At 38.1% G+C, this 20,893-nt stretch overlaps 1 protein-coding gene across 1 annotated transcript in view; it reads left to right on the forward strand.

Annotated features, from left to right (window-relative positions):
* The window catches only part of GUCY1A2 (guanylate cyclase 1 soluble subunit alpha 2), a 153,470-nt gene extending 135,060 nt beyond the window's left edge, over positions 1 to 18,410 (forward strand). The window contains exon 8 of the mRNA XM_064409368.1: positions 264 to 18,410. Within this exon, the coding sequence (XP_064265438.1) occupies positions 264 to 471 (208 nt within the window). The 3' untranslated portion in view covers positions 472 to 18,410. The remainder of the gene's footprint in view (positions 1 to 263) is intronic.
* Positions 18,411 to 20,893: the final 2,483 nt, after the last annotated feature.

Below are 20,893 nucleotides of genomic sequence, written 5' to 3' on the forward strand. Positions count from 1 at the left end.
TGCTTCCTGAATGCTGACACTGATTTTCAGAGAATGTTTTTTTTTGAGCCATCCCTTCAGCTGATCCCAGTCAGCAGAGCTCCTTGAAGTTAATGATGTTCATATAGATCAGCTGAGGATCCTGACTTAGAATTTCTCTATATGCTACATGATAGTGTAAACTCATTTTTACTAGGTTGCACATAGGATCCACCTCTTCCAAAGAGGCATTTCTGGAACGTGTTTTACACTGTTTTATATCCCTGTGTTTTGTTTTTCTCTAGGCTTCTGAAAAAGGAAGAAAATTTTATTTTTATCCCTCGTTCCCGTGAAGAGCTTCCAGAAAACTTTCCAAAGGAAATTCCTGGGATCTGTTACTTCCTGGAGGTCAGAAGTGGTCAGAAGCCGCCAAAACCTTCCATCACATCTGCCAGAGTGAGAAAGGTGTCTTACAACATCGGCACCATGTTCCTCCGGGAGACCAGCCTATGAGGCCTGCTGCAGATCAAAGACTTGTCAAAAAAGCACAAGCCCAGAACTGGGTCATGACAGGGGAGTTGGAGGTTCTTTGTGTTTCACTGCCTTCTGCTGAGCAGGCAGTAAAAAGCTCCATGTAAAGTCAGGCAATAATCATTTTAAAAGGTGGGTAACTGCTGTCAGTAAACAAGGTGGAGATAGGGAAAAAAAATTAAACAATGTACTTCCACTTCCAGAGGAATTTCTTTCATAAACTTCAGTCTGGCCCCTCTATGGCAAACAAAACAACAAAACAAAACCCCAACTCTCAAATTAGAGGTTGGTCTGGTTTTGTGCAGAAAGGATGATGGTTCTCTGTAGATTTGCACCAGCTAAGCAGAATTGAGAGTCAGTTCTGATTATGCATTCCTATATTTAATGTGTTCTTCAGTAAGGTAATGATGTTTTTTAACTTTATGAACAAGCATTTCATACATATACTGTAGAGCTATTGTAACCTTCCTGGCAGGAGGAATTATGACTCAATACAAATATTGTAGGAATTTTACCTATTTTTATACATATTTCACTTTCTGGATAATTACATTCCACATACTGTAAGCTGAGTGAGCTTAGATAGCTTTTCAGAAGAAGTTACTGTATATTTCATACATTCTACCTATCAAAACTTATTGTTATACAAGTGGGAAGAAGGCATTTTTTGACTTTTTTGGCAACAAAAAAACCCAAAACAATATTTACAGAATAAAACCCCCACTTTGATAAATCACTTTATCTGGTTTTTATGCTAAAGCTTTAGATGAGCACTGTCTTCTTATATAAAATAATGTTCAGTATTTGTCCTACAGTGTTGTATGTCCAGTCCTTCCAGGACAATGTAAACAAAGTGCAGAAGATCAATGTGTGGATAAACAGAAAAGTTCTCTTCAATGGGACTTGTTTTCCCTCTAAATTATCAGCCAAACTGATTTTCAGTAAAAGCCCTGAACTTCACTGAAAATTTGGTCTTGTGAAAACTTATTCTGAGGAATTCCAGCAGACACTGGAAGCTCTCTGGATACTGGTTTTCCACATTTTTTAATAGGACTTGTGTTCCTAGTCAAGATTGATTGTTGAAAATCCATTCTGTTAATAATGATTGCCCCTTTGGAAACTTCCTCTGTTGTTGGATTGGCCGAAGGTCCCCTGCTTTATCTAGTTAAGATAAAAAAAACACCAAAAAGAGAAAGGCAGTACTTTTCCAGCTTTTCCAGGTTTAATGAAAATGGCAGTTCAAGATTTTTGTTAGTCCAAGACAATTAAAAAAAAAAAAAAAAACAACCAAAAACAATAACAACAGCAACCATAAAAAAAAAAAAAGATCAAAAAAAGAGGCCAATTTGCTGTTGAAAATTATTACAGTGTTATTGTCTTCAATTAATCCACTTCAAGCAAGATGTGTATTTGGAACATTTTCAGGCATTGTTTATTTCTCAGGTTTTCTTTTTCACAAGTAGTGGTGGTCAGTTTTCCTGTGTGGGTGTGCTGCCTTTGGATCATACTGGGGTGGGTGATGTTGTGAGTTTGCAGATTAGTTGTTAGCTTGCTTGTTAGTTAAAATCTGTGCCGTGATTCCAAAGTGGCTTAGCTGCACATGGACCTTTAATCCCTTTAATCAAAGATAAGACTCAGCAGCAACTAGGAGTCATGAGATACTCTGCATTTCTCTAATTCAGAACAGAAATGAGTTTGCTTATGGATTTAGTAATCATAACATGAGGCACCTCTTGAAAATAAATAAATAACTTTCACCGCATTTCAAGATTGTCCAGCTGGATCTTTCTGTGAAGGGAATGACAGTTCTCTATTTGTCCCCTTTGACCAGTAGCCCCTGTGAGTCTGCATGGCACTGCTAGCCTGTGCTGAGAATGTTTCAGGATTCCTTTCCATGAAGCCTTTCTGGGTGAGGAAGGACTGTCTTGAACCTTTACCGATTTCAGCATGCAGACAATGTCTGAACTTATTATGCAGGGGTGAGTTCTTCCTAGCCTGAGGAGGGTAGATGCATGGGAATTAGCCCAGAAACCTATTTTATTACAAATTCCCTCACTTTCTAGTGGGATACTGATGTTAAAGATTTCTTCCATTGGTATTAGAGCATTCTTGGGATTAGAGGAGTTATTTTTTTATCTACCATGATAAACAGCATATGGAGTTCTGTGGCCTATCTGAAAAATTACTTAAAAAAACTGTTCAAGCTTGAGATTGTGAAATATCCATCCAAATTACAGATCTGAGAATTTCCTGCACAGGATGACAAGTTTTATCCTATAGCCATTAGTTTGCACATAGACAGGATGTAGCATGCATTTTTTTTACCCTGGGAACGCCAGTGAGATGTGTAAGAATCATAAATGGATCAAAGTTCATGTTTCACCACTGAAAGAGGAATGCCACTTCCCAGCTAATAAATCCATAGTTCTGAAGTCATTACTTAGTTCCCTAGAGTGAATTTTTTTCAAATAGCCTTTAGATTTAGATTTCAGTCTGACTTCTCTGGCACATCTTCATTGTTCAGTAGTTGCTGATGCCAGAATCCCAGCCTATCTGGCCAAGCTCTTTTTCTCTTCTCACCACCCACAGTCCTATGTGAAGAGTACAAACTTAGAGGTTTAGACCAAAAGCTTATAGTTCAATATCTTGTCTCACAGTTGCCAGTAAGAAATGTCTAGATTAATCTGCCTTTGATCTTGATCAATGGAAGCATTTTCATAGTGGATGAAGGGTAAATGCTAGTTTTACTGCAAATTGGAGCAGCTATCAAAACCATTTTGTATCACCTTCCTCATCCTCTCAGAGACTTTTTGTTGTATAAAAAGATATAAAATCAGAGAGATCTATGTGTGAACTGAAAATTGATATCATCATGAATACATTGATAGTGTTTTCAAATAAGTCATCTCACTCCCCAAATCAGAGTACACTGACTGTATAAAAATATGCAGTCTTTGTTTTTCATAAGCTTATGTAAAGGTAACATATCTAGAACTGCAGTGCAGATGCTAGGTATTATGTTATTTGTGTTATGATGAGGGATGTTAATGAAAAAAGTGTGGGCTCTCTGGGGACTTTTTTTATGTCAATGTGAGGAAAGTGTAAAACAAATTCTCAGCACTTTCTAAATTAGTAGTTGCATCTGCTGCCTTTCATATTAGGTTGCAAGCTTATTTTGTTGGATACCTTTACAAAGTTAAATGACACTTATTATCCAGATTGATGTTGTCATGTCAGTTAGGTGGTAGTCAGACTGAACATTTCTCCAACAGCACTTACTTCTAATGATAGGGAAAAGGTTCTAATTTTCCTGACGTTGTCTTCATAAATAGAAAGGTTCTCAGAATTTTGTACCTTGAGATGATTAGGTGGAGAGGTTAGAGGTGCTGAAATGATTACAAAAATCATATACTCTAATTGGAATTTTCTTTCAACTTTTTACTTCCTATTAAACAGATGATCTTTGGCTCCTCTGGGTAAGAATTTACATTCTTGTGTTTCTTCACATAGCTGCAAGGAGCCACAACTGCTGTCTTGAGTTTCTGTGCAGAACAAATCCACCCTCTCTGAAGAGAGAAGGAGGAGATCTATCTGTGTTGCAAGTACAAGGCACAAGGAAGGTGATGTGAGGACCCCCCCTAGCTGGGTTCATCGATCTCTTTGTGGCCAGTTGCTTTACAAAAATCAGGAGGCCAAAGTAAAGAGAGTGATTTCCTTAGAACACTTCTTACAGATCTTGTGTCAGATTTTTCCATCTGCTTGAAGCTCCCCATCACACAGACTTTTCTGTGATGCACTTCATACAGATCATGAACTCAGAGCAAAAGGAAATAGTGATGAAGTGGTAGGATGGTGGATAAACTTTGTTCTGCATCCCTCTGGTAAAATTTGCCATTCAAAGACAAAAGCCTCTGCATGGGAGAATTGCTACTAAGCCAGGACTCTCAAAGTGTGGTTTTCTTGCAGGATCCCAAAGGATATTTCATTTTTAATTCTAGAGAGCCAGTAGTCATTAACTGTGATTGTGGTTTTGGCTTCTCTGCTCATTCCCACATTCAGTTTCAGATCTGAGTCTGTTTTGAAGCCTGGAAACACGCCTCTGCAAACAGAAGACCAAAGCTCTTAAAACCTTGGAAATCTTGTATGGGAATTGCCTGTTTTGAATGCTTGTCATTGAGTCACTACTGATTGGGTCCATGGCAGTTCATGTGTGTGCACATGCCATTTCACAGTTGTGTCTCCTCTTGTGCTTACAGTGTTCCCTACCAAGCCCAGCAGTAGGATTGCTTATGTTTAACATTCATCTTCCATTTTTTCCTGTACAAAGCAAGCAGTGCAAAACCATGACATGCTGCATGCATTTAAAAGTATCAGCACTGTGCTAAGATGTAAACTCTGATAACCAATTTCACATTGTATATTTCTTGCTCTGAATAGATCCTTCTCTCAGGCAATTTAAAAATGAATGAGGAAAAAAATAGCACCCAAAACTGCTGTGTTGAATTGAAAATGAGTCTGAGACCTGCATGGGTTGTTGGAGCAAGTTGAATTGCTGGGTAGCTTTCTGATTCTTGAGCTGCCACAAGCTGTCACATGTACATGCTTCATGCAGACAGTCCTGTCAAGAAGTCTGTAATCCAGCAGCAGGGACATCTGAGTTTTCCTCTTCTAGTCTGAGGCCACTACCTCACCTCTGCTGAGTGCTCAGAGCTCATTGAGGAGAGCTAGCTCCCTGTCCTAATGCAGTCTCAGAGCTTCTGGCTTCCTTTCTGGATCCTGGCGATCTTTTGCAAAATCGTGCATGTGTAGTATTGGAAACAGCAGCGTGCTTAAATTAGCAACAAAACAAAAAGCTAAAAAAAGCGTGTCAAACTCAGAGACAGTTGGTTCCTTTCCCTTGAGGTACTACATTATTCATGATGCTGTACAGGATTGAGGGTGCCAGTGACAGGAGAGGCTATGGATGAGTTGAAGATGCTGAGTGTGCAGTAGACTCAACAAGTAGGAGTTGATCGGCTTCTGCTACTGTTAATAATTCCATCATCTTGCATGCTATGCTCTGCTCTTGTCAAGGTTCTGCTCTCCAAAAGATTTCCACTTACCTTCCCTTAGCACACTGTATGTGACATAGCGGATAATTCCCATTGTTGTTCTGATTACCATATATTGTTGACACAGCTGCTGACACCTAAAGAATAACTGGGGTTAAAGGGCTGATCTTACTCTTCTTGCAGCAAAAACAAAACTGCTACAGTGACACAGCAGGCACTCACATCCTTAGAGAGGGAAAAGGCTGCAGTGCAAGTTATCCCTCATGGATTTGGGTGAAGTCAGTGCAGTAACAGCCCATGGCATGCTTTTAGCTTTCACAAGCACCAAATTTATCTGTACAGATAGGAGTTACTCCTTAACCACGTTATTCATTTGCAATGCATGAGCAGGCTTACAACAAAAATCTGTGAAGTGTTTAACCTCATATACATGGTTGATCTTTTGTGGCTTGGCTGTTAATTGTGCTTGAAAGCAAGAGAGACAGTGAAACTGAGGAATGCAGCAATTCAGTCACAGGCAGCAGATCATTCACCTCTGCAGATGCTAACTTGCTCCTGTGGCTTAGAAAGGTTGACCTCCAGTTATCTGTGGTCCAGGTTAGTGTCACTGTGTCACTGTAGCAACAAAATGGGCTCTGAAAACGGCATGAAGCATCTCAGTCTGCTTCCCTCTGGGCTGGGGTTCACATTAGAGAGCCTAATGCAACATGTGATGCAAAGTGGCAACTTTGCTGGCAGCCTTAACAGAAGGATCAGTAGAGGCAGATGTTAAACCAGCTGTTTGCTCCAGGGATTTTAGTTTCCAGAGCCAGAGTGAGGCTGAACGTGCTTTAATTCAGACACAAAGAAAAGAGAGGATTTCAGAGAAATAAGTGTCTTCCTTGGCTAGCAAGGAGGCAGTGGAATTAACATGAATCAAGAAGGACATGCTGATTACCTTGGCTGCAGCAGCGCCTTCAGCTCTCTGGCCCTCTTTGGCATTCCAACAATCAAAGTTTCTTTTGAAAACTGGAGGACAGGTAAGCACTTCAGGCACTTAGCCCCTCTGCTTTAGAAAGTGTTTGAGGCTGCCTAAATGTTTGAGTGTGCTTAACTTTCTCAGTGACCACGAATGGCAAATTTAGACTAGACATCTGTTTTTTAAGATGGCCAGGATAAGGGAGACTGATCCCACTGAATTACATTCTTTTCAGCCCAAGTGCTGTGTCTCAGATCTTCTGTTGTACTGCTTTTCAGCATCTTGCACTGGCCAAAATAAATTGAATAGAAATAAGTGTCAGAGGGATAGATAAGCATATTCCAAGACGAGTAAAGTGTTACCACTGTAGCCATGGTGACTGTTGCGAACATGGGCTACTGCAGTTCTGCAAATCCCTCCTGGTGTCTGAAGCCTTTTGCACATGATACAGCACTGCCAGCCACAGCTCTGGGATGCCATTAGGAGTGTGATTTAGAAAAGGTTTTGAGCTTTGAGCCCCTAGCCCATAAAGCCTCTAGGCTTTATGCAAAATCTGTGTGCCACGTTCACCTGAACTGTATGCCAGAATGCCTGCATAAACATTATCCTGTAGTCAAGGTGGTAATAACACATACAGATTCTAAAGAACAGAGAGATAGCTGCCAGGTTATCACTAACACACATTTTTTGTGCTTTTGTGAATTTGTTGGCCCAGAATTAACTTTCTATTAACAGAAGGTGCCACACTGAGCTTCTTTTTTTCTAGGTAATTATTCCTTAGCAATACTCTCTAATGATTACTCTTGAAGCAATAAATAAAGCCATGCTAATCTCTTCTGTGTAGGCTCCTGTGCAACACCTATCACCTTAACAAACCACTTTTCAGTGGGACATTAAATGGCAGATTAACACCCTGACATGTACTGCTTGTCTTTCCATCCTCTTCCTCAAAGAAGAAGAGCATTTAATGGAATAATTTGATTTTTGAGGTGTTGTTTTTTTCTTAGTTTTCTAAAAGTATATGTTGCTACTCACTTATATAAGTAAGAGCAAAATCAGAACTATGGACCAGAATTAGGAAAGAGTTCTGGATGTAAACAGTATTTTAGAAGACTGTCCACTAAGTAAGACTAGTCTCACATTCTAGAAACAACAGTAGGGGTAATAGATGTAAGATATACCCAGGAATGATAAATAGGAGTAATAAACCAGGCATGTGTATACAATGGATTACTTTTGTTTTATACACAACACTAAATAGATGCTTAAACTGATTAATAACCACAGAGGGAAAATACTGTTTAATCCATTTTGGCATTTGTTTATTACCAGTATATCCCTAAGGCATTATTTTTTCCTTCCCTAATGAGATTGGAACATACTGCTGAATCAATATCAGAGTTTCTGAACTTATTGCAAAAGAACAAGCTTAGGAATAAATAACCATCAAGGAGAGATTTTTTTAGATGTGAGCCATTGCATGAGAGAACAGATCATATGGAAAAGAAAAAGGAGGTACTGACAGGTATATTTATTTTTGAAGTTTCTATGGCACTTCTATTTGATCAAAATCATTCTGAAACGGTACACTGAAAGCATGGCTTCCCAGTTTGGAATCTTTGCATTTCCTACAAAGAAGCAGGTGGTTTTTAAATTCACATTAAGGGTCATACTCTCAATCCCATTTTCTCTGCTTAAACACAACCTCTTTCTGAAAGCTGAATCTTTGCTGAGTGATCCTGAGGTTCTAGATGCCTAAATAAGTTTTGGAAATGTGGGTTAGAAATACCCCTCTAAATTGAGTCCCACGTGCTTGTCAGTGTTTAAGTGTATAAACATTCCTCTCTGGAAACTTCTTGTAGGTCCTGCAAGTGTATAAATAAGAAGCATCTGAAGAAAGTGAAGTCTGTGTGTAAGAGAGGGCAGCTGTACATAGATGTGCTGCTGATGTTAGCTTTCATCTATTTGGAAGCTGGATGATGCAGAGATTATTCATACAAAGTGCAAGAAAGTGTTGCACAAAGTGTCATGAACTCTGAGGGAGTAAAGTTGAATTTTAGAGTCTATAATCCTTAAAGTTTTAGTGGAATAGCATGAGAAATGCATAGTTTTTGAGTTTTGTTTTTTTTTTATTTTAAGCAAGAGTTAAATCTCTACTTACAGAGAGAAATTGTGGGGGGGTAAAAGAAAATCTAGAAAGTCTAAATGCAAAATGCAACTAGTGTCCTGCTTTTTTGTATTATTTGGCTTGTCTGGAGGTAGGAATAAGAATTCCTCTATGAGTTTCAATACTGAATGCAACACTAGATGTGAAACAGGGCAAGGGAGGTACTTTGCCAACTGGAAATTTGGAGGTGGTAATAAGAATGTCTTTTAAAAAGTATACAGGGATAAATGTTTTCACTTTTTTAAAAAATGGAGACTGCTTTGCTCTGTAAGTGCATATTGTTTAGAAATACCTAAACAGAAGGAAAGCTTGGAATACTGGTGTATCATAATAAAAAGGTACAAAGTCTATGAGATAATCTGCAGTTGACACCCTTCCTTCAGAAACAGTCCTATATATGGAGTTTTCAAGTGCACATTCAACCAAGAGTCGTCTCTAATAAATTTCCAAGGAAGTAGTATTTTATCCAGCAGCTTCTGCAGAAATGTCATGCAGATCATGTTGGGTAAGGCCAAAATTTAACTCAGTTGTTTGGAGCTTAGTAAGAGATACAGAACATCCCAAAGCCAATCTTTAAATGTGCTTACTGACAGGACAGCATTGTGCCTTTTACTGAGGTCTAAACAAAACCCATTCTAGATTAAACTCCCATCCTAATATATGACATTTATACTGCCTTGATGAAAATTAGGACTTCACTAAGTTTCACACATTAATGTCTTTGATGCAAGAATATTCCTTATTATTCTTATGTCTCACTGTGTCCAAGTTGCATTGGGGTCCTCTAGAGAACCAAGGGTTTGGGGAGTTGCTGTAAATATGAGTGAAATTCAGCTGATCTGCATTTAAGCATCCAAAACTTATGTCTGGTCTGAGCTAGTCAGGTCAGTTCCCTCTACAGTCAGTGCAGACATACTGGCCTTTCAAAGATTGAGCTGTCCTGGAGAAAGTCCTAGGGATGAGATAAACCACTGCTTGAGCTATGCTCTTCTCTTTCCTCCCCGGTGACCACTGTGTGGAGGTGGAGGATTGGTTCAGATTAGCTGCTGTGCTGCAGGTGAGATAAATTCCACTGCTCTTAAGAATGAGAAGATGTAAAGAATAGAACATATATACATATGAAGACAGAGACACTGGAGCAAGGGCCAGGCTTCAGTCAGAGATTCAAAAGGATGTGACAGTAAAATTATTGGTATATAAGATTCTAGAAGTCTGGCTAGGTGGTTTATTTATAAGAACATTCCTTTCAAGTTATAACTAACAGTCTGTGATTGTTGCTAACTCCCCACTTTTGCTCTAAGATAGCACTAGTGTATTATCTGATGTATTCACCAAGAGCCATCTCTCCAAACCATCATGTTTACTGCTTGATTCTTTCTTGGCATAGCTACTTCATAAATTCATCCATCCCAGAAATGTATTTTTTTTAACATTGAAATGATAAATTTTCCTCACCAGGTTTTTTTTTTTGGGTTTTTTTTTTGGGTTTTTTTTTGTTTTTGTTTTTTTTTTTGTTTGTTTGTTTGTTTGTTTTTTGTTTTGTTTTTTTTTCCTTGAAACAGTGTGTAGGTCAGTGTTTGCAATCACTTGGGAAAGAAAGGGGAGCAGATGGTGAGGTGCTGGCTGGATGTTTCTCTCACTATGATTGTAGTTCCTAAAGTTTCTATCTGACCCCTCCTGGATCATACTTGTGTTGTGATGCACTTGGAGTACCCAGATTCTCTGACAGGAACTGTGTCAGGCTCTGAACCAGAGAGGAGTGGGAAGAACCAGGGCTGCCACTCTGCCACACTGCTCCCATACGTCTCTCTTCTGTTTGCAATTTCCATCCTGATCCTCAGACATCTCTGGTGATTTTCACTGCACTCATGGTCCGTGGGAAAGTTCCTCTTGAGAGGAATCAGTAGTATGCAGTCCTCCACACTGTGGTCTGTTGCTCTCCAGAGAAAAGGATTAGAAATAGTATTGTCCTCAAGAGCTGAGAAAACTTGCAGATTTTCCATGCACAATAAACAGTTTCTATAATTACCAGGAAAACAAAACAGAGAGGCAGAGCTGTGCAGCAGGGCCAGCCCATCTCATACACACTGCTGTGATAATGAAATCCAAACCCTGTGGAATTGCGGGCACATTATTCTTACTTGCTTTAAAGGTCAGCTGAGAAGCTGATTTCTCAAACGGGCTCATAGCTCTGAGACAATGTAACACTAGTAATTTCTTCAAAAAAATTGCAGTTGTCAGAGAAACTGGATTAGTAGCTCATGGAGCTAAAAATAGACACTATGGGCTTGCCAGAGAGGGGTGAAATCAGTGACAGAGGTGAAGGTACATCAAAATATCATAACATCTGGAGAAAAAGCAACAAACAACTGAAAGCAAGTTAGCCATAAAATTACATTTAAAAGAATTGGAATCACAAAGAAGAAGAATGACAAGGTTTAGTCTTAATTCTGTTTTATTCATCTTCTAAATCCACCTTGCAGTTTCTGTTTTATCTGCTGAATCAGTTTGGCCACAGTCCCTCCAAAGTACCACAAATTAAGCACTGAAAGTCATGTTAGAGCCATTATTTGAATACTGAAAAAGAAGTTTTTGGCTTGATGTTTCCATCTTCTTCGCAGGAGGGAGGAGGATATAATTTATTGCTAAATTTATTGAAATGAAAAATAAAAGCTAAACTGCCAAAACCCAAATCTAATAACAGAGCTACAGTGAAAGAAAATTTCCAAACCTCAGCAAATCTTTACTAAAAAGTGGGTAATTATTTTTCATTGCCTCAAACATTTACATTTTAAAGAATTCTGTACCATGATTTTGCAAGTTCATATTGCTTCTTGCTTGGATTTAACAAATGAAACAAAACAAACCACTTCTTTGTTCTTAATTCTTCTTCAATGACTTATTTTCTGCAGCAGGGCAATTTCACCATGCTATGTATGACCTGAAGGAGCAGCAATCCACTGCAGACAGGGAACCTCAGCCAGTTTGGTCAAGGTTAAAAGTTCTTCAAGGTACAGGCTGGGTCTCAGCTGAAGACAGGGTTGGCAGTAGTTGCATGCAGTTCCTCCTATGACTTAAGTAATTCTTTCAATTACATATTCACCTATGCATATCTCAGGAATAACCTACACCACTTTCTTTACAAACTCTTTCTGTAGTATGTGTCTTTTCTGCACACCTGTTACAAAATCTCTGCATTTCAGATCTGAGGCACTGGCAAGTGTAGGATATAAATAATAACTTATGTCAGCGAAGCAAATCACTGTGAAAAATACATGTAAAGTGTTTATGCTCGTTGTCTTGTATATATGCTCTTTGGATGTCTTATAATGTTCTTTGCAAATTTTTGTTCTTGCAGAAGTCCTCATTGTAAAAGAGGTAAAGAGTAATCTTGATTTTTGGATTTAATTAGCATCAGTGCCATTTATCTGGCATTAAGTCTGTCCCATTATTACCAGGTTCAGTGGTGGAACAGAAATGTCAGGACAAGCAGCACCAGCAGTTATCTGCATCCTATGTCCTACACATTATCTACACATTCCATGGCATACTTTGAATTTTGTGATATGACTGCTTTAATTTGTAGAAATATATTTAGGGATAAATAATACAAAATATGTGGACATTGTCTGATAGCTGTCTTGAGATATTATGGCTATATTGTCACCTACCCTTGGGATTACTCTAAACCAAATCATGCACCTTTAGCATCCATCCTTACTTCTGTGAAAAGTATGGCCCTCTTCTCATCCCTTTACTTTTTAAACTTCAGTTTCTTTAAGGCCCAGAGATTAATGACACAAGTGTTTTCCAGCAAAGTATTATAAGAGAACAGTAACTGTGTGTTGTTTTTTTGGTTTTTTGTTTTTTTTTCCCTGAATATCCTGTGCTCCACTGCTAGGACTGACTACATTCCTGCTTGAAATAAATTTCCCAGTTTACTAAAATTTGCTAAAGTTCTTCTTTGCAGGATCCCATAGTGCTTTGAAGAGGCTGTGTGTATCCTGTCACAGGTGCCACACATAAATATTAAGGTGTTCTCAGATCACCATCCTGGAGAGTCCAACCAATTATTTCACAGCCACAAATAATCCTCTTGCTCTCTTTGCCACTTTCCTTTGCCTCTAAGGCCAATCTTAGAGAGGGAACTGATTGCTACTAAAAATAATCTACTGGTTTATATTTATATATTTCAGTGAGATTAGTTTGTAATAAGCAGAAACTTTTGCAAATCAAGCTTGTATTATTGGCATGAAGTTCACAGCCTGGGCCTACCAAGTTGTAGTTCAGTCTCTTCCCAAAGTCTTTGATAACAAATGGAACTTTGCATGCAGTTTCTCACCTAGAAGAAGAGATTATAATTTTCCAGTTGTCTGTGACTGTGGTTCTGATTCTCCCTTCTAATCAGGAGTCATGAAATTCAAGAAAGTGTGAATTGAAAGTAATTTTTGGTACTTCATTAAACAATTTTTCCAGAAACCAGCTGAAATTGGTGATTTAACTGGTGATTCATTCAGGCTCTTCTTCATTTCCTCTGAAAGGAAAGCTAAAGGACAATTAACTTTGCTGCCGTAGAGTTGTATCTTTCAGCTTTTCAGTGTTGCCAAAGTAAAATCTGAGGACTAATTCCTATCTAAGGTGATCACAAACATCTGTAGGAACAGAGCCAGACATATGTAAAGGTAACTTGGATTATTGTAGGAAGATGGATTTCACCTGAGTTCATGATGCTCAGTTCCGGGAGTGGGAATTTTAGGAAGGGTTACGAACCACCCATTGCTGGTGTGTCATTTACTGAGAGCAGACCAAAGGGACAGAACCATTTAGCAGAGTTTTAATTTCAGCTTTATGAATGCTGAGAATTGCTGCTTGTCTTGTTTCAATCTTCTCTGTTCTGGATGCTGGATAAAAGTATTTGGTCCTCCTAAAATGTGAAGACTGACCACCTCCAAGCCTGCACTCCTGTGGAAATAGACAAATATCCATCCCTTGAGTGCAAAGGCTTTTTGTGTAGTTCTGTAATACTGTTGTAGTGTTGTCTTACAGGGCTTATCTGAAGAGACTTGTACAAGCATTCTGCACTAATAAGATTACAACCTTGCACTATCAACAATGGTTGCTTAGCATTAAAATAATCTTGGATGCCATTAAAGAGTACTAGAGTTCTATCAGGGTTTAGAGCACAGAGATGTTTGTAAACCTGAACATGTTTGTATGAAATTTCTCACAGACAAAGGATAATCTAATTAATGACAGTATTTCCATTTTAGTAATACACAGAGGAGGTAAGGCAGTGTCCCTAGAGACTTCTGTCAACTTAATGATTAAGAGATTAACTTTAGTACTCTGTAAATCTGAACATTGTTTTAAAACATCGGCCTGCAATCAATTGAGAAGGGATGGGGAGGGTTAGAGTTTTGCTGTCAGAGGGAATGAACAGAAAAGCTCAGAAAGCCTATAAGCCAGGATCTTCCCACACTGAAATCAAGGGATTAATTGCAAAATTGCATCTGATTACTTGTCCTGTAACTAACTGTTCAGCAAAGGAATCCACCTGCCAACAGAAGCAGAGTCCATCCAAACTCTCACATGCTGCATTTAAATTTTTTTATTGGGATTTGTTTGGCAGACTTAGTGGTCTGGAAGTTCCAGTAAGTACCTCTGGTTGAAAGTTGCTATTTCAGTTATGATTGCTTCCCCAAACCAACTGAATTTATTACTAACCAAAGACTTACCTACTTGAAAAAAAAAAACAAAACAAAAACAAACCGGTAAATTTGGTTTTGTCATTTGTGTCTTTTTTTTGACTGTGAGCAGTTGAAGTGCATGATGTATGTACTAACCAGGCCTGTGCTGTGGCATTGAACAAGTTATTCAGGGCTGCAGCACCAGTATAACACATTCAGAATTCAGTATTAATCCCTCCATGGGAACACGAGTCTATGTAAAAACTTGATGTGCCATATGTGTAGGCCATGGGAAAATTGTGTGTGCAGTGAACTATATACGGTCTTAAAAGCTTTAACATTTGTACTGCTCTTCCTATAACAGAATGTATGTCTTGATAGTTGTTGATCCTATGAGCTTCTGAAAAAAAAAAAAATCTAAAGTTTATTCTTCTTGTCTTAAAATTACTGTTTTGTGTCTAACTGTTTACACAGACCTGCATACAGCAAATGGTCTTTCTCTGTATGTTGCTGGGAAATGGAAAAGCAGATGCTATTTGTGAATCTTGCAGGCTTAGAGAGATCAGTGAATGCCTTTCCTGAATCTCCTCCTGATAAGCCACTTCATTTACTAGCAATTGCAAACAGTGCCAATAGCCTGGGCCTTCTTTAAAGGAAACAAAACAGCCTTGTTCTGTTCCATTCTATTGATACTTCTTATTTTAATCTTTTTGCCTCCTTTTGAGTAGGCTTTGGTGATACAATTCTTCCAAAGTGTAACTGAGGACAGTTTGCCTTTTTTACCCCTCTTTTTTCAAAGCCACTGAAGGCCTCAAACAAGAAGAAGAAACTTTACAAAACTCATGCAGGTACGTTGTTAACAGGTAGCAGAAGGATAAAACAGCCTTCTCAGAGTATCCCAAACTATCTTTTAACAGTGTGCCTGCACTGTGTTGTGACTTCTTGCTTTCATAATGTGACCTGCTATTAATGGTGTTTGTTGCAATGAGGTCCTTTTAGTTTGTCCTAAAAGATTTTACTTGTTTGTTACCATACTAGAAACATAATGTACACTCTATAAGAAAAGCAATATACAATATACTATACATCTTCTATTTCAATGCCTCCAGCTTTAGGCTAGTATTCATATCAGTGTTTATAATCAAAATGCAGATTTTCATGTTCTTCACAGGACCAAGCAAAGTTTTGCCTTGTCTAAATACTAACAGTAACATTTCTATTCAACAAATACTCTTTTTTCTCATGCTTCTAGTTTCCTTGTGGTGGGCTCCATCCTACTGATTCCCCATTAATGCATTTGAAAGGGGAAAGCAATGAGCTATTTTATTTCAGTGCATGACCTTTGCACAGTACCTGATTCATAAAGATAAATAGATCCAAAATTTCATTTATGAGTTACTAGTGATCAGCAAAACAACAAAAATCCTTTGAAATTCAGCTGAGGAAATTCTGAAGTTCTTGCATTGCTTATTCAGTTTTGCAGTTTCTTGAGTCATTATAATGGATATATTTTATTAAGCCTTTGCCATAGACACTGGCATCTTCATAGAAGTTGTTCTGATTTCTGCTCCCAGTTATATGTGAAAGCATACTGTAAAGAAATTATTTGGATTTTTAAAAAAATCATGCAAGTTTTCTTCACATCATTTCTTTGTTTGACCTCATCTTCTGGTAGGGAGCTAACTTTAATTAATTTTTTTCATAACAGTAGTACAGTGTCCATAAAAATGTTTATCCAGTGAAATGTCACTCAAAAATATTTTGATCCTGATTGTGACCAGGATGCTTTATTTCAGAGCTAAGCCACTGAAGAGGTGATCAAAGAAGACAGAATATTAGGACAAATTAAGAAATTTTTGTGCATATGGTTAAAAAAGTGATATGATGTAATTGAGCTGGTTTTTTTCCTCATTAAAATTTGCTTATACACATTACAGCTGCTCATAAAATATTTATTTCTTCCTACACTGTCTTTCTTTTGAAGTCAAAAGATCTCCAAAGCAAAAAAGTTATCTGACTTTGTCAAATTACATAGCAAATGCAATGCAGACACCAAATCCATCCAGGCTTTAGTAGTCCCAAAGGTAGCTAATTCACTGGAAGTCATTGACAGAGCTTGTTCTTCTGAACATTGTAATAACACAGTGTGAAATGCACTGGTTCACTTACATTGTTGGCTGCTCAAGGTACCACCCAGACTGTATTTATTATTCTTCTCTCATTGCTTGGAAAGGAGGGGAAAAAAAAGGAGAAAAAAGCTTAGGTCTGTGTCTCTGCATTACTCCAGTTCTCATATGGCAGACTGCATCTGGTAGTATGCTGCAGACTTGCTTTGCCATGACAGAGAAGATGGTTTGTCTCTTTTGTGGCACTTTTTTTTTTTTTCTCCCTATCTGGAATTTTTTGACATCTCTTCAACCATGTCAGTAGCTTTTTTTTGGCTGCTCAAAGCCTGGAAATCCTGGATGAAAGGCAGCACTAAACAAGTGCAGAACAATTCTGTATCTCAGGTGAGAAGTTTTGTAAGGATATTTTATGTTTATTGCTAGGGGCAGACCAACTTTCCAAGTTCAGTGGGCTCACCTTATGCTGTAGAGCTGATGTGTAAAGGCACAACACATGTTGACACATTTCTCAGCTAATGCAGCCACATGGTCAGTGCAGTTCAGCATGGCAAATCCTGAGAATACGGAATTTGCAGCAATTGGAATTTCAGTTGTTTGAAGGAATACATGATATGTAGCACCTGCTCTCTTGTGTGTCATGAAAACTATATAGAAATATAGGAAAATAAGAAGGAAAGGAAAAAAGAAACAAATGAGGGCAACTGTGAGGCAGAGCTCATTTATCAAATTTCACATTCCACAGAGGCAGAACTAAAACCATTCAAATTCAGTGGTCAGTGCTGATCAGCCATCTTGTAGGAGTTCCACCTCAGTTTCCATAGGTAAATTTTATACTGAGCAGCTCTAATACTGCCACAGGGCAGGAGGTGTTTGGCTTTTTAATAACCACTAAAAGTTTGGTTAAAGATTGGTTGCTGGAGTGCTCAATACCCACACACCCTGCTGGGTCTTGGCAAGTCGGACTCACTTTCCAGGTTTCCAAGGTTTTGTGGTGGGAACTTTGAATGTTCTTGTGAATCAGGACTGACCAGGGGTGGTCCTAAGCCTTCACAAACATATGTTCAGGACCAGTTGTACACACATCCTACACACATGCCTACGTATTTTATGAATCAGGTCTGTGATCAATGTTTTGAGCAGTTAGTGTGCTGCAGTTTCATGGGGTTACTCTCTCTTCGGTTTGCACTGTAAATAATACTGTACATCTGCTATTTTATGATACAAATGCCATGTGAGTTGCTTATTTTTAAAATGTTATATAGCTCTGTTATGATTTATTTGCAATGCCATATTGCAGTATTGGTTTAATATACAATGTATCTCAATGGCATGAGTGAAATTGCTTATATTTTGCAATGTCAAATATTTTATTTTTGTTTTTTAAAATGAATACATTTCATCCTATGCAGTTCCATAAATGTTTCTTAAGTGGCTCATTATGTCTGAAAATATTGCTTCCTCTCCAGTAGTGCAAGCATAACAACTAGTACTCCTGATCAAAATCATCAGATATATCATCTAGCAATTTCAGATTAGAAATGTATGTACAAATATGTAAGCATTTATAGTTAATCAGAACATTTACTATATCTTCCTTACTTTTCATGTAATGATACATTTTAATCATTTTGTATTCTTTTTATTTGTAATTATTTGTGATTCATACACAGTGTAAATAACATGTTTCATTATGCAAGTTTTCTAGGTATTCAAGACTACAAAAAGGTTTGTATATGAAAAGAAACTGAAAGTAGATTGGAATGACATAAAATAAAGTGGTGATGACTATGTTCTATTTATACTGTTCATTTCCAAGATGTCTGTTAAAGAAAAAATATTTTATTTGCCCTTTAATGTCCAACCAGTTATTTGAAGTATATTTACATCAATAAATCATGCAAAAGTCTATTAAAAGTCATGAAGAATCATTGAGATTTTCTTTTTTTTTCTGTTTATGATTTACCTATGGAGAGCAGAATTTAAATATACTAAAATCCAATTCAATGGGAACAGTCCAAGAAGTCAGTGAAGGTATTTGTGGAAAAGAACTTTTTTCCCTCATACCTCGCCTTTTAGCCCAGGTCCAAATTTATTTTCAAACAATAAACCAGTAAAATATGTTAGAACAAAATGCTAAATGCTTGAATCCATTTTGTGTATATTCCTTGATATGTAATCTTTGGTTTTCATGGACATGGCCATGCTCAAACCTTACTAAAGCCTTTGTTCTCGGCTGAAGTTCCGGCATTTTGAGGCAGAGCTTCTCAGGAAATTTAACAGATTGTTGGAAAAAAAAGTCTGGTGTGGGTGATACTACAACAGCTGATTTAAGTGATTGTTCAGTTCTTGGTTCTGTAGAACAAGAGAGCAGATCAGATTTCCTTCCTGGAGAACAGAGTGAGAGAACAGGTGACATTGCAGGGGAATCCCAATGCTCGCTCCTTGCTGCCAGTGCAGGAACAGAGGAAGCTGGCGTGCTCTAGTGTCGTGAGCTTGACAAATGCTGCCTGTGTTGCCCACTTTTTCATTCCTTCTTAATCTTTTCTATATCCCCAAGTGAGACAATGACTCATTCTGCTCTGCTATTTTTTACAGAAGACCATTAACTAGAATTGGTTGCAATATATTTTCTGCAGAATGTGCTACTGGGAGAAAGTGGAATTTCAATCAATTCTATGTGTTGTTGGGGGGTTGATTCTGACATTTTTGTTCCAAATGTTCTTAGCTCTTATGTGGCTAAAGCTAAAGCTAAGGAAGGTCTTACCTGTCCTGAAATTTCAGGGAGTTTTGCTGGCTTTAAGCCTGGTGAATATTTTCTAGGAAGGAGACTGATAATTTGCCTATTCCTGGCTTGAAAATTACTCCAGAAAATTATTCTGAATTTTTTAGATGGGAATTTTAATAACTCCAGTATGTGGAAGTCAATTCTTGTCCACATTATATTTGAGATTCTTGTGTGTTAACCAGGAAATTATGATAAAGACAGTTATCAGAGATTTATTAGCTGTGGGAGTTACTCTTTTATTAATAGAATGCTACATTTCGATATTTCACTTTCTCCAATAAAGTTCCTTTATGTGACTATATGAATGCAAGGAATGTAAGAAGTGCCTTCAGCTTAACACCCGTGTACATTACAGATAATTCCAGGACAGAAGTATATAAAAGGAATAAAAATTTGTGTAGACAAGGACAACAACATGTATGAAAGCTCTTGCTTATATTCCAGAAATGATACAGGAAAGAATTGCTCAGGTTTGAAAAGATATGACTATGATAAAAATCTCTGAATACTCTGTTGAAAAGGGATAGAAAATGATTATTCTGTGTTTCTTATAATGGCAGAATTAGAGGGCACTTAATGAGGTTGCAGGCAGCAGATTAAAAACAAGTAATGCAAGAGAAAGTGCTTTTTTTTTCCTTAGTGTGTGTAATCAAATTGTGGCTCTCAGTGCCAACAGAACATTTGAGACTAAAATAGAAGCAATTAGAAAGGCTGATGGAGGGTAGATTCGTCGACTGATTTCAAACATGTTGAACTGCATGCTATTGTCAGCTCAGAAAGCCACTAATCCTTTGTTGCAGGAATCTGGGAGAGTGTCCCAGCCAGAGGTCTCATACTACTTTTTCATTCTCTCTTTGCATACCATTCTCTATGGATATCACTCCAGAAAATTTGCTGGGTAGATGGGGCTTTCAAGAAAAAGCCTGGGTTTGTATTTTGATATGGGAGACACTGGAAGAAGAGAGTCCAAGGTGATCTGCAGGCTGGGGAAAGAATGGAGGGGAAGAGAACTTGAAAGCCACACCAGCATCTGGAGGTAGCATAATGCACTGGGAACTCGCTGCTAATATGCAGTCTGGACATCAAAGCTGGTCTGGGTAAAAGAGGTGGTCTTCACTGGGAGACAAATCAGAAAAGAGGATTTTTGCTGAAATCACTCAGCACAAACATGTTTCCTGTGATCTTTCACAGCACTTTTCCTATGCCTGTGGAAAAAAACCCCAGAAGTATGGAGCAAGGCAATAAAAAAATACCCAGCAATGGGCCAAGATCAATTTTACAAGAAAGACTTGGAGAGCTGTCATCATCTTGATGGGAAAACCACTCTTGTGTGTTGACTCTGCCTTGGTACCTGGGGCACAGACCTTGTAGGATGAAATCTGAGTAACAGCTTTAAGTGGAAAGGATTGTTTCAGTTTTCCTCACATGTAATATTCCTCCTTAATTTCAGTACAGAGGGAGGGAAAATTGATAAATATACCAAATAAAGAAGCTATTTTTGTAGGTCTGCACACCTGGTATATATGAGCAGATAAAACATACTTTAATTCTGTTTTACTGGCCTCCTAAGATGTGGGCATGGGTGAGATGCACTGGCTAAGTAGAGCAGAAACTGAAGTTGAGGACCACT

This window comes from Passer domesticus, chromosome 2 (genome assembly GCF_036417665.1).
Source record: "Passer domesticus isolate bPasDom1 chromosome 2, bPasDom1.hap1, whole genome shotgun sequence".
Taxonomy (NCBI): domain Eukaryota; kingdom Metazoa; phylum Chordata; class Aves; order Passeriformes; family Passeridae; genus Passer; species Passer domesticus.